The following is a 13,720-nucleotide window of genomic DNA, read 5'->3' on the forward strand; positions in this document are numbered from 1 at the left end:
TGGAATAGATGAGAGGAACGTAGAAGTCTTTGTTTGTTGCGTGCTTTTTTTCAGCAGGCAATTCATGCTGTATCCTTCGGTCAACAGCAAGTGACTTACAAGGTAAAAACCTCAATGTCCTTTGGTATTAACCACATCCTAGTCTGACGTATAATACATAATTTTGATCTCAAAAGTGTAAGCTTTTAAGCTTAGCTTCTCCACCCTTATCTACACATGACCTTGTCTAAGAGCAGATGATTTTGTGCTTATTAGCTGCTATCATCTAATATTTAAGTAGTGGCGCATTCAAAAAGCTTCTCACAGCATCTTAAAAGAGAATTTAGAGCTTTAGTTTCATGCGAATACGTACTTTAATCTTTAGTTTCACTATGATAGAGAATATGTTCAATGTCGAGGCCAATGTGATGACATATAAGACAACACCATATAAATTCCGGCCGTCTAACCAAATCGCGAAACGCGTAGGTTTTTGTGTGTATCGAATTTCCTTGATTAAAATACCAGTTTTATTTACATAATCCAGTGACGTAAATGAAGCGTTAGTCAAATTGTGTTGCTGTAATTACCGGTATCAGGTCTGGTGTTTATGCTGTAATAGTCAAAGATCTACTCAAGGTCAGTCTTATTCCAAATCGAACAAATTTTAATATGTTAAGCTCACTGACAACCAGAAACTCTATGGGCTATTTACATATATAGACATGTTAATCAGTTCATCTGCGCATGTGCTTAAATTTTTTCTTGCTTTATTACAAAACCAAAATACAATAGACAGGAATTGTTTTTACCTGTACCGTACCGTAGGAAACTAAGCATCGCCAAATTGGACCAGACCTAAGTTAGGAGGGCTGATCCTGCAGGGAAAGCCTTGCACAAAATATCTAGAAACCATCCTAGACAGTAAATTGTCGTGGATGCTGAACGTGGAGGAGAGAGTGGGGAAGGCCTCTACGGCAATTTATGCATTAATGCTAAGGTGTACGTGGAGCGTATCCCCATCTCTTTCTTTCATTGGGTATTTACAGCGATTGTAAACTCTATCCTATACCAAAGAGGATAAATACAATAAGAGCCGTCACTCGTTATTTTGTGGCGAGTATCTCGCTGGAAATTGAAAAAATTGATGCCGAATGTTTTCTGAGAGGGACATTTTTAATTGCTGGCATTTATCCATGCGGTGTTGTCACTTTATGCAAACGTGTTTTTTGGAAAGAGAATTAAATAAATTGATTAAATACAGTCGAAAAATAAACACAAATACCCCACGAAAATGTATAGAAGACATTTATAAGCATCTCGCCCAAAAAAAAAGTAGCGACTACCTTTCAGTATACATCGAGTAAATGCCAAAAAAATAACGAGTGACGCCTCTTATTGTATTTATCCTCTTTGCCTATACTATGAAGTTCTTGTTTGGTGGATAGCCACACAAAAAAGAACCTACCTCAAAAAAAATTAGAGGGTATACAGTAGGCCGGGTCGATTTGTGGGGAGGCAAAAAAATCGCCCATTGCTCTAGGAAAATCATATTCTAGGGATCAAAATAAGAAATTTTGCCGAAGGAACCATACCTCTAAAACGAATTTTGATGCCCCCCCCCCCCCCCTCCCCCCCCTCCCAATAGCAGATCGTAAAATTGCTTGTGTTGTTTTTTTAAGCCACCACAAGACACAGCAGGTAGAATTGAAATTTCCCCTACCCAAAAGTTCGAACAAAAGGGGGGAGGGGGGGGGGGGGGCGGACATCAGAATTCGTTTTAGAGGTATGGTTCCTTCGGCAAAGTTTCTTGTTTTGATCCCTAGAATACGATTTTCACAGAGCAATGAGCGATTTTTAAATCGACCCGCCTTAGTATACAGGCTATAAATGCTTAGCATTACGGTTTGCGTAAACTCTCGCCAATTGGTCACACCAAGGGAATGTACATTATTTTCTACCTGGCCATTGCAGCGAAGTAGGGGCCGCCCTCTTTCTCTGCTTCCATAGGCGGTTTCCGATACCTTCATAGCCGGACCATCATCTTTCATTCGCATAACATGGTCTAGACAGAGTAGCCACTACGTGTTAATTCGCTGGACTATGTTGATGTCTGCGTAAAGCTCGTATAGTTCATCATTAAAGCTTCTTCGATACTCGCCGTCGCCAACGCGTAGATATCTGTAATTCTTATGAAGGGCTTTTCTCTCGAATACTACCAGAGCCGCTTCGTCTGATGTTGTCATGGTCCATGCTTCTGCACCATGTAGCAGGATGGATACGATAAGTAATTCGTTTGCCGAGAGAGGACTTTACTTTCAATTGTGTACCTAGTCCAAAGTAGCATTTATCGCTGTATTTCAGAGTTGATGTTGTTGTTTGTGTTAATGCTGGTTCGCAGATAAACCATGGCGCAACGATACAAGGGGGCAGCATGGAACAGCTGATTATAAACTTTTTTTATTTGATTTGATACATAAACTTCCGGTGCAGTACGATTTTGACATTTGTCCATTGAATTTACAAAAACAAAGTACATGGAATTTTTATTTATGTTTGTAGGTATGTCACTATGCTGCCGCCTTGTATCATTCCGCTATGAGATAAACAAAGTCTTTGACTATTTCGAAATTATGACTGACAACAGTGGCGTGGTTGCCAAGGCGCAAATGCGCTGACTCTTTGCTCGATGGCATTAAACTCATCTTTTACGCTTCATTCTCCAGTTTGGAGTAAGCAGAACTTGCGTCGCGGGTGTTCGGACCGATGATATCAATGTCATTACGACTGATATGTATAGCTAAATTGATTGAAGCCGCTTTCAACATTTTCAGCTAGTATATCGGCTTTAAGTAATGAAAATTCTCGTTTTCTCCATGCAAACTGTAGAATCGACTGTCAGTTAAGAGCATTGTGTATTCATATAAGTGGCGAATGTTTGAAAAAAACGTTGACAATAGTAAACAGCCTGGATCACCTGTTAAATCGCTGTTCGATTACTTAAATCATTTGCTCAATAGTGTTTTTCAAACATTTTTTTAGACGACTGGTACATTGCGCTACTCACATATTTTAAAATGTTTGCTTAGCTGGATACTCATTTTTTTAAATCAATATTAATTTGTAGTCTCATTTTCTGTAGACTTATGTAAAAGAAAAATTCGTTTGAAACATGAATGAGCAATTCATGACACTTCAATTTCTTCACCGCGAGCAAAAAACAAACCTTTCTTTCATTCTCTGGCCATTCGCAACAGCAGTTCTCCCTGTCAGCAACTATTTGAGAGGTAGGTATGGCAATGGATGAATAGAAAGACTTTTCACTTGTATGAATTCACAGTGGTTAAGAGTAGGGTAAAAATTTAAACAAAAGTCAGCTGTTTTGCTGGTTTTCGTTTATTCACAATATATTTTCGCAATTTGCTTTCAGAATATTCACAGTTATCAATTTAACTGAGCACTGCTCTTCCTATGTTAATGAAAACGAAAATGTCAAATGAAGCTATTTGAAAACTTGCTATCCTTCTCAAATCTTACTTAATATTAATGATGAAAATGGCCTCATACTATTTTCACACAGACGGCTTATTGAATAATAAAGACAATTTTCTACATTAAGACGCTTATTGAGCTCAATCTTCCCTACAAAATTCGAATCTATTATTATTTCATTAGTAGCTAATCGAATGCCTAATGAAGTCAAAAACACAATGCAACTCTGTTGGCAGCGTTCCACTTCCGTTTCCGCTTCTTAGTTTTTGGTGTGTTTAGTGCTTAAAAATGTCATTTGTCAAAGCAAATGTCATTGTCTGCATGGCGGAACGATACAAGGTGGCCGCATCGAACAGCTGATTATAACCTTTTTTATTTGATTTGATATATCAACTACCGGCGCAGTACAATTTTGACATTTGTCCATCGAATTTACAAGTACGTGGAATTTTGTTTGTTTGTAGGTATGTCACCATGCTCTCACCTTGTATCGTTCCGCCATGATTGTCTGTCTCATCCTTCATACTAATCGAGCAGTTACTTCTGTGTGAAAGCAAAAAATTTACGATTTCACTAGCAGGTGAAATGAGATCATTAAGTTTCTGTGTGAAAACAGTATGAAGTAAATAAACGTGTTTACATATAACTCGTTTCTGCTGAGCGATGTGAGTTTTAATGCTCCTTTTTGGTCACCCGTTATGAATGAAATGATCTTTTCCGGTGTTTCTCTCAAGCAAGTTTCTTAGCTCGGAGTCGCTTCTCTGTATGAGAAGAAAAAACGTTTCTTTATTATTATAAAAAAAGATGGTAAAAATATTTTAAGGACTACCTTTATATAAATGGACCAAAAAATAGAAGGCAATTTTTCCTTTAATAGTAAAAGAATTTTGGGATTTAAAATTATTTATTTGTTCAAAATAGTTACTTAAAAATCGATCGCAGGATTCCCTACGTTTTTTCAGGGATTTTCGTTTATGATTCGTCTGCCACTTGGCGGCATTTTGTTTTCCATGAATTGTAGTGTCATCGACTCGCAAACTATGTGCTAAGTTTCAAGTCTCTGGATCATCGAGGACTTTAGTTAAAAGTGGATCGCAAAATTTCCATTTTAAAATAAATTTTCTGTTTATCTCGATTCGTGACCTAAAGGATTTTCTTTTCACTTGCATTGTAATGTCTCCCTGATCTAAACTATATTCTAAGTATCAAGTGTCTAGCTCAACGGGAAGTTACCGAAAAAGACTTTTCCGTGGGTCAAAAATTCGTATGGAAATGAGGGGACAAACATGAAAGCGACTTAATATAAAGATAGAAAAAAATAGCTAAATTAGTAAATGCTAGCACTTCAAGTTGGTAGATTAGCGTATCAAGATGAAGAACAAAGATTATTTATAACATTAATTTAAAACATTTATTTAAATCATTACGAATAACGTGTCTGCAGATAAGACTTTGTGCAGCCTACGTGGAAAATAACAAAATCCATCCGAATTTAGTAGTTATTTTAGAAATTTCCATATAAAAGGTAAGAAATATTCATATTTTCGGAAATAATTCAAATGAGAAAAAAGTAAGTTTGAGAGTTAGATATAGCCACTAAAATTTTAGTTTTATTATAAAAGTAAAAAAAGTACTAATTGGTGGTTTCAACCGTGATACATAAACCGTTTATAAAATATTACGTCTAGAATATTTCCTTCCAGTTTGCAGTTTTCCATACACAAAGTGATATCACAATGGAACGTTGGTCAAATCGCGTCGCAGTAGTCACTGGTGCTAGTTCAGGTATTGGTGTTGCAGTGGCCAAAGATCTACTCAAAGCCAACCTGATTGTGGTAGGACTTGCGCCTCTCATAGAACGTATGGAAACATATAAAGCCGAATTACCAGCTGAACAGCAGCAACGTTTTCATGTTTTTGCCTGTGATGTCGCATCAAAGGAATCTGTTGACAAAGCATTCGATTGGATCATTAATAAATTAGGTGGTGTTGGCATTTTGGTGAATAATGCAGGAATTTTTAAGGCGGGCCAAGCTTGTACAATAAATTTATCGGATTTGGAACAAACTCTGCAAGTTAACGTCATGGGTGTGGTTTATGCAACTCAACGCGTATTTAAATCGATGAAAGAGCGCGATGTTGATGGACATGTAGTGATTGTTAATAGTGTAAGGGGTCACTCTGTTCCATTACCCGTCATTCCAGGCCCATCAATAGTTAATGTGTATCCTGCATCTAAATATGCGATTACAGCCTTAACTGAAGTCTATCGTCAAGAGTTTAAAGGATTGGACACTAAAATCAAAGTCACCGTAAGTATTTAGTTTATGTAAGATGTAGCTGAGTGAGCTATTATTTGTGATGCTCGGAAGCCTCTGTAGACTGCACAAAGCTAGCAAAAAATAAGCTACTCTGAAAATACAACAAAAAACACCCAGAACATCTCTTAAAAATAATAGCGACACTAGTGCGGTTCGATGCTTGTAAAGCGTTAAAGATGAACTTCGAACCGTAACGAACATTTTTTGAACTTACCCGGCGAATTAGCCGAAAATTATGCCGAAATGATCGTGATTTGAACCCCAACAGGTCCGAACCTATTTCGTACGGTATTCAATAGTTCAACATAGAGGACCGTTTTTACCAACTCTAAATAAGCTAGAGTTTAACTGGAAGATAGAAACTCTTCAGATAGCTTCATCTGAAGAGTTATTCGTGTTCACCAACACCGGGGTGTCAAATCCCGAGTTGAATCGATCATTATAAAACTTTTGTAGAGCAAATCGCAAGCAGCTGGCTTTCCTTTCCTTGCACTTAACAGGCAGTCGATACTTCAGTTAGCGTAGCAAAAACAAGAATTTTGATAACTTATAGATAAGTGACTGAAGATGGTGAAACCGGCCCTTGGTGCACTATGCCCAAGCCTAACTTTTGCGTTCAACACAAACAATATCACATGAAGAAACGTGTCAATTTGGCGAGTGTATGGTAGAATGTATCGAGTCTCGAAAACAAGTTCAAGTGGTGACATTGCTATTGACTTGTGATGTTTGAGTGCAGTTTTCGCGACTATCGCAGCGTTTAGATATGCTTTTTCTGGAAGTATTGGTAAAACCTTCTAATTATCGATGATTTATTGTATTGTTTTACCATGAAGAAACAGCAATATAGGTCTTCTTCTTCTTTTAGTTTTCCCCTGATTTCAAAGAAAATTGTATGCTGTCTTGTGAAATATTTAGGAGTGGACCTAGATACAACTATCAAAATGTTAAGAAAACCTATCCGCACTTCGTTGAGTTGTATGGATAAAAGTACAAAAAGGTAGTGCAGATAACGAGAGAGTACATAAAGACAGTCGGACGTGATCTATTTTTCATAATAGTTTGACGCATTAAAAGGTATTAGTTCTGCGAAGATGAAAGGAATCTCTATGAGATACATTTTCATGTTGACACCATGACATATAAAGAACCAAATGATCATAAGCAGGTCCTCAGTCTCTCCCGGGAAGAGTCGAGTTATGCCGATTAATGCGCGGCGAACACCGTTCTCAGAGCGCAATACCCGAAACATGCAGTAGAGGAAGGCAGGCTTTTTGGATACTGTTATAGGTTAAAATCTTATTTATCCAGTATCTACCACTGCATTTGCAATGTATGTCCTGCATGTAATGTCCACATGACACCAACCATCTTTTCATTACGCTTCTGACGTCCATGTCTCTTTGGTCCAAACCCTACTTGAACTGCTAGTTTCATTGGATTTACGTTAGAGAATATCGATGTCACCTTTGGATAGGGCGAAGCACTGCTAAAAAAAGAAGAAGATGCACTACAAGTCGAGTGTTAGACATTCTGAGGATCACCTACAAATCTAACATGAACTTACACATACCTGTAAAGGCCCAAAATCTACAGGCAGATATTTTGTATACATTTGGAAACCAGACTAAAAAATGGCTGACATCTTCCATGAATGCGATTATAAACGATATCATTGATCTTATTTAACTCTCAGACTGGTTTCCATAAAAGAGGGAAACATTGCAAAAGCCTGAAAGATACCGAGCTAAATGTTCGATTCATCTTTCCATTTTACAAACATCAGTTTAGATGAGAAATGATTTAACTTGACTGCAATGCTACTGTGAAATTCTTAAGAAGTGTGTATCAACCTTAAGTTTATTACTTCGATCAATCGGCTAACTTTTGGAAGGGGTTGCATTGATTCATGGCATCAAATGTTATCTCACAGTGTATACAAAGTTTCTTTTGTTCTTTGTTCTGCTCCGCCAGACCTTCCTTATCTTTGCAATAGGAACATTTTAGTCTATTCATTTTTTTTTTTTGTATTACAGAGCATTAGCCCCGGCTTAACCGATATGGAAATAATGCCGGAGAAATATAGAAGTTTTGGTTTGGTCATGCTGAAACTTGAAGACGTCTCAAGCTGCATAATGTTCACACTCTCTACACCGCCTCGCATGCAAATACATGAGCTTATTGTGAAACCGGCTGGAGGAGAATGAAGTTGGATATTTGTGGGATCTGAGTATACTGGTAAATTAGTATAGTACAATTTGGTACTGTTAAAATACTAAGCTAAATGAAAAAAAAATACTTAAAGTCTTATTCAGAGTTTTTCTGATCCCGCACAAGCTAAGTTCGTACCTTTTCCCAGCGTTGCCGTAAGAGAAGAATACCTTCAAAATGATGACTTTTTATATATTATTTTAAGAAATGTTCAAATCACTTTGTTTTTCCCTTCAGAACTAATGTACGAATAGAGAGTCAGGGGACTACAAAATACAAGCTGCATAATGTAGTGAAATCCACCGACTTGCCAAGTCCTACTTTAGTAGGTTCGTGGTAATTTGTTGATGAAAAGTAAATTTACGGCAAAAATATGTTGCATAGTGTACTAAAATATAATGTTCAAAAAGGGAAAGACGGCGACGGCCCGAGCCGTAGAAGTACTGACCTGCCATCTTCTATCCGGGTAGAAACACTTGGAAAGTCGTTTCAAATTACCCTGTTGACAAATCTTGACTGAAAGTGAAGCGGGCGAAACCAAAGTAGTTTTTCTAAGTCAGTTTTAGTAAAAGAGACACATACATAAACTGTTATAAAAAATCTCATAAGGGAAAATGGGAGCAAATATCACAAATATTGAGAGAGGTTAGGTTAGGTTAGGTTGAACTGGCCGGTCCATGAGGACCTCACATAGACTGATTGAGTCCGTAGTGTTACCAGAAGTTTGTTTTAACAACCAAACTGAAAACCCCTATCAAAAACCAGGACCTATGTTATAAAATAACTCCGTCCTCTTGGCAAATACTAGAAGCTTCCTAGGACTTAAGCCACTTGCTGCTTCTAGATCTGACAGCTGTATCACTCCTAATAGCTGGAGTCTTAGCCTGGCAAGTGCAGGGCACGAGCACAGAACGTGCTCGATCGTTTCCTCCTCCAACCCGCACTTCCTACATCTGCTATCACTGACCAAGCCTAGTTTAAAGGCATGTGACGCCAGCAGGCAGTGTCCAGTCAGAATACCCGTCATGAGTCTACAGTCCTCTCTTTTTAATGATAGAAGCAACTGTGTTAGTCTAAGGTTGTAAGACCTACACATAATCTTCGACACTTTACAGCCCCGCGCTTGAACCCACGCCTTTCCCGCTTGGTCGATCATGTGCACCTCTCGCCTTCGCTTAATCTTGCCCAATCTAATTGGGACGTCTACGGAGAAAGCTTCAAGGGATGCGCCCTTTTTAGCTAGTTCGTCTGATTTTTCATTCCCATCTATTCCCATATGTCCTGGGGCCCAATATAGATGTATGCTTCTCCCTGTCTCGATTCTCTCCAGAGACTGCTTACACTCTAAAACGTATTTAGATGCTGTGCTATGCGAGATTATTGCCTTAATTGTTGCTTGACTGTCAATATAAAAGTTAACACGGTTGCAGCTTAAGCTATTCTCTTCCAGGGTTTCTACTGCTTTGGTTACGGCTAATATTTCCGCTTGGAAAACGCTACAGTAATCCGGCAGCCTGTAGGATCTGCTTATTTCCAGATCAGCGCAGTATACCGCAGACCCTACACCTTCCACTACTTTGGAGCCATCGGTGTACACATGTATCGCCTCGTCCGCCATTTGCGCACCCTTGTGCCAACCGCCCACCTCTATTGTGGCCTTAAGATCTCCCTCGAAGCTCCGATAGGGAATCAGGTAGTCTGTTCGTCTTGTGATTGATGACGCTATACTACTATGGCCATATAGTCGGCGCTCAAGCTGCCCCAAAGCACCGAGCCTGGTTGCGGTCGTTAATGCTATGTTCCTTGCTACCAGGTCTACAGGTAGAATGCGCAGAATGGAATACAGTGCAGCCGTCGGGGTTGTTTTCAGGGCTCCCGTAATGCTAAGCATTGATAGTCTGCATACCCCCTCTAATTTTTTGAGGTATGTTGTTTTTTGTGTGGCTTTCCACCAAACAAGAACTCCATAGTATAGAATAAGGCTTACAATCGCTGTAAAAACCCAATGAGAAAGAGAGGGCGATAGGCCCCACGTACACCCCATCATTCTTTTACATGCATAGAGTGCCGTTGAGGCCTTTTTGACCCTCTCCTCCACGTTGAGCTTCCATGACAGCTTACTGTCTAGGATGACTCCTAGATATTTTGCGCAAGGTTTCTGCTGTAAGGTCACCCCTCCTAACTTAGGCCTGGTCCAATTTGGGACCTTGTACCTCTTTGTATACAAGGCCATATCCGTCTTCTCCGCATTGACTTTCAACCCGACATTAGATGCCCAGGTATGAATATCCCGAAGCGCCCGATCCATCAAAGAACTAATCGTTGGAAGGCACTTTCCACTTATGACAATTGCAACGTCATTTGCGTAAGCCGTAAGTTTTACGGGTCCCTCATCGAATTGCCTGAGCAGTTGGTTGATGACCAGCGTCCACAGCAGCGGCGATAGCCCCCCTCCCTGCGGCGTGCCCCTGTCCACTGATTTCGTGGCCTCGTACAATCCCCATTGTGATGTAATCTTTCTGCAATTTAACATGCAGCCGATCCATCTGATTAAGGCAGGATGTACTTTAAGATCATCCGTAATCGCCCATTTTGCAACATTATTGAAAGCCCCGGCAATGTCCAAGAAGACTCCTAGAGCAAACTCCTTATATTCCAGGGATTTCTCTATGCTTATTACCACCCTATGCAATGCGGTGTCTACCGACTTGCCTTTGGTGTACGCATGCTGTGTTGTGGAGAGCATCTTTTCATCCACGTTGGACTTTATGTATACATCTATCAGCCTCTCAAAGGTTTTGAGCAGAAATGATGTTAAGCTAATGGGTCTATAGTCTTTGGGATACACGTGACCGATCTTCTCCGCCTTTGGTAGAAAAGCTACACGAGCAGTTCTCCAAGAGCGCGGTACATGATTCAGTCTTATGCACCTATCGAGTATTATTTTAAGCCATTCCACGACCGCCCTACTTGAGACTTGATGTTCTGTTCTAAACCGTTTCCCGATGGGAAATGTGTTTCGAGAAGCACCTCAAGGGATTCCTCACTATTACGTGACCATTCCCCGTTATCTTTCTTTATTAGTCCCTGGACTATGTTTCCCTTTGCTAGGACTTTTTTCAACCGTGCTGTTTCGCTGGAGCACCCTATGTTCGTACAGAAACGCACGCTTGTAGATCCTCAGTAGATCCCTGTACTCCTCCCGACACGCTTCCCTTTCCGCGGTGTTTGCGGGCTTAAACATTTCTTTTACTTACCTTCTTAGAAGACTCAGCTCATTGCTCCACCATGGCGACTTTGCTTTTCCTCTGAATCTTCTTAGAGGGCAAGCTTTGTTATACGTAGTCATAAGCGTCCTTGTTAGGAATTCATTCGACTCATCCAGTTCCTCTACATTAGCAACATCTTGGGTTGTCCCAGTTTTGTTTCTACATGTTTCTGGAATTTAGTCCAGTTCGTTGACCTAGGGTTTCTAAAGGTTCCTCCCTTCGATACCCTCTTTAGGGGGATGCTGAAGCTGATATACGCATGGTTGGAGAAGGATGGTCTATCAAGAACCATCCAATCATACCTTGATATATCACGCTCGGAGCTCCAGGTAATATCCAGAACATTGCTGGATGTTGGACCAATGTATGTAGGGACTCTTCCCCTGTTGGCTATCTGCAAATTGGTTTGCAGGATGTAAAAAATAGAAATTCGCCTCTCTCGTTCGTATCTGCTCCTCCCCACGCATTATGGTGCGCATTTGCATCTGCGCCTATGACCAACCGCCCTTTGCGCCCCTCCTCCTGTACTAGCATTTTGCACTCCATCGGTGGAACCTCCGCAGCATGGGCCATGTAGCAGGACGCCAGGATAAATGCCTGCTTATTCTTTTGCTCAACGGCCATTGGGCTGTTTGTCCCCCTACAGCACCTTCGTCTTGACGTCGTCGTCCTCCCCTTGCCCTTTTGGTTTAGAGTATTCGAGGCCCCCTTCAGCCTCTCGTGACTGTTGTGCCGGGTGTTCCTATGTGCGAGCCACAGCACCATTTAGCGGTTGGTCCTCTTCTAGCACGTTCGTGGTGACGTCGGGGACCTCCACCTGTCTTTTTTCCCTTAGGATTTTGAGGTCCTTTTCGACTTCGCCCACCTCTAGCGTGTTAGGGTTTTTATCCTCGGAACTTCTTTTACTGAGTTGCATGTAAATTTTGCCAGTGCCAAAGGACATTTTGCCAACTGCGTGTACAAAATATCCTCCACCTGCTTGTTTATTTGGAAGATGTAGAACTGACCATCCTCGGTAGGCCGAGATACAGTAAGTACCTTCCAATCCTGTGTCGGTATGTTCGGATTCTGATTCTGCAGGAGTCGCAGTGTATCCCCCGACTTGATCACGCCTGGTATCCATACCTTAACTTTTCCTACCGTGGGGATTTGCGCTTTATCCACCACCTCAAACCGTGCGTTCGTGCCTTGCCTTTGGATGTTTGGAACCACTTCCTCCAGCCACCACAAGCTCGCGATGTTGTCGCACGCTATCATCTTCACACCACTATACCATCCCCCCGAATCAAAGGTTGGAAGGGCTTACTTGGTTGTTCCCGCATCATCTTAAGCATTAAGCTAATAAGCTCCCTTTCCACAGATCTCCACCTTTCAGTAGTCATTTGTCCGAAAGGACTGCTACGATCAACCAGCGCCACAGTCAGTGACTGCTTTGCCACATCACTCATCTTCTCGGGAAAAGCAGGAGTCTTAGTGTTATCTCCCTTTGGCACCTCCAACAAAGCCGGAGTCTTAGCGTTAACTCCCTTTAGCGCCTCCGAGAAAGCCGGAGTCTTAGCGTTATCTCCCTTTAGCTTATCTCCTACTTCCTTAATTGGAACTTCCCTCTGACTCGCAGCTTTCGAAGTAGCTGCTACCTCGCTATTGGAGCCCATCTGTCTTACAGCTTTGGGCCTACTTGTCTTGTCTATGCGACTGCCCTGCCTCGCGGCTCTAGGACTGGGTCCTTTCGGCCTCTTGAAAGCAGGCTTGTCGCCTTCCGCCGAACGTTGCCTCTTCATTCTGCCATTCGACGCTTCTTCCTCCTCGTACCGGTTGCAGAACCGAGGGTTTCTCGCAGCAAACCATTTGAACTGCTTTCAAACTACTTCTACCACTTCATGGGCCCATTCCAAGCGCTCGATCTCCACTTCTGTTGGGTCGACCACTGCTGCCAAGCGTTGTACAATTCTTAGTGCTGCACGGTACTGCGAGAGCGCTCTTTTACTTCCTCTGCTCCGTACGCTTCTCCACTCTTCTAATCCGTTTTCATTTGTGTGCTTCTCCAACACGGATTTCATTGAATCAGCACTACTCTCGCTCCCCGAGTCCGACGAATCGCTTAATTCGTATTTGTCGTCCTTGGATTGCGACTCAGCCCTCCTCTTTACATCGTCCTTATTACAATCAGGTAATGAGTCCTTCATCTTGGTCGTACGACCATCTGCTCGACAAGGCGGGCTCAGCGGTCCAGTATTATATACGGGGAAAGAACCGTCCGCCACAGCAGCGCCCCTTACTGTGGTAAGGCCATAAATACTTCCCGAGGTGGCCCGGTATCGGGAAGGTCCCGTTCGAATACAGCCGAATTTATCCCCTGGCTGCAAATCGTCCAATAGGCACGATCCGCATAACACCCTGGATTAGGGGGTTGGCAGTTCTTGGTCACCGACATCCCGCTGCCCTCCG

General features: G+C 41.5%; 1 protein-coding gene across 7 annotated transcripts; it reads left to right on the forward strand.

Moving 5' to 3' along the window:
- Positions 1–463: 463 nt before the first annotated feature.
- On the forward strand, positions 464–8,096 carry LOC137251830 (farnesol dehydrogenase-like). Of its 7 annotated transcripts, none has more exons than XM_067786716.1 (3): positions 464–618; positions 5,175–5,783; positions 7,829–8,096. In XM_067786716.1, the coding sequence occupies exons 2-3, from the start codon at positions 5,208–5,210 to the stop codon at positions 7,997–7,999; spliced, it is 747 nt and encodes a 248-aa protein (XP_067642817.1). In that variant the 5' UTR covers positions 464–618; positions 5,175–5,207; the 3' UTR covers positions 8,000–8,096. The 7 variants fall into 7 exon arrangements, with proteins under 7 accessions (XP_067642817.1, XP_067642821.1, XP_067642814.1 ...); XM_067786720.1 differs by lacking the exon at positions 464–618 and adding an exon at positions 4,029–4,136; XM_067786713.1 differs by lacking the exon at positions 464–618 and adding an exon at positions 4,218–4,278.
- Positions 8,097–13,720: the final 5,624 nt, after the last annotated feature.

Source organism: Eurosta solidaginis, chromosome 5 (genome assembly GCF_040869045.1).
Source record: "Eurosta solidaginis isolate ZX-2024a chromosome 5, ASM4086904v1, whole genome shotgun sequence".
NCBI lineage: Eukaryota > Metazoa > Arthropoda > Insecta > Diptera > Tephritidae > Eurosta > Eurosta solidaginis.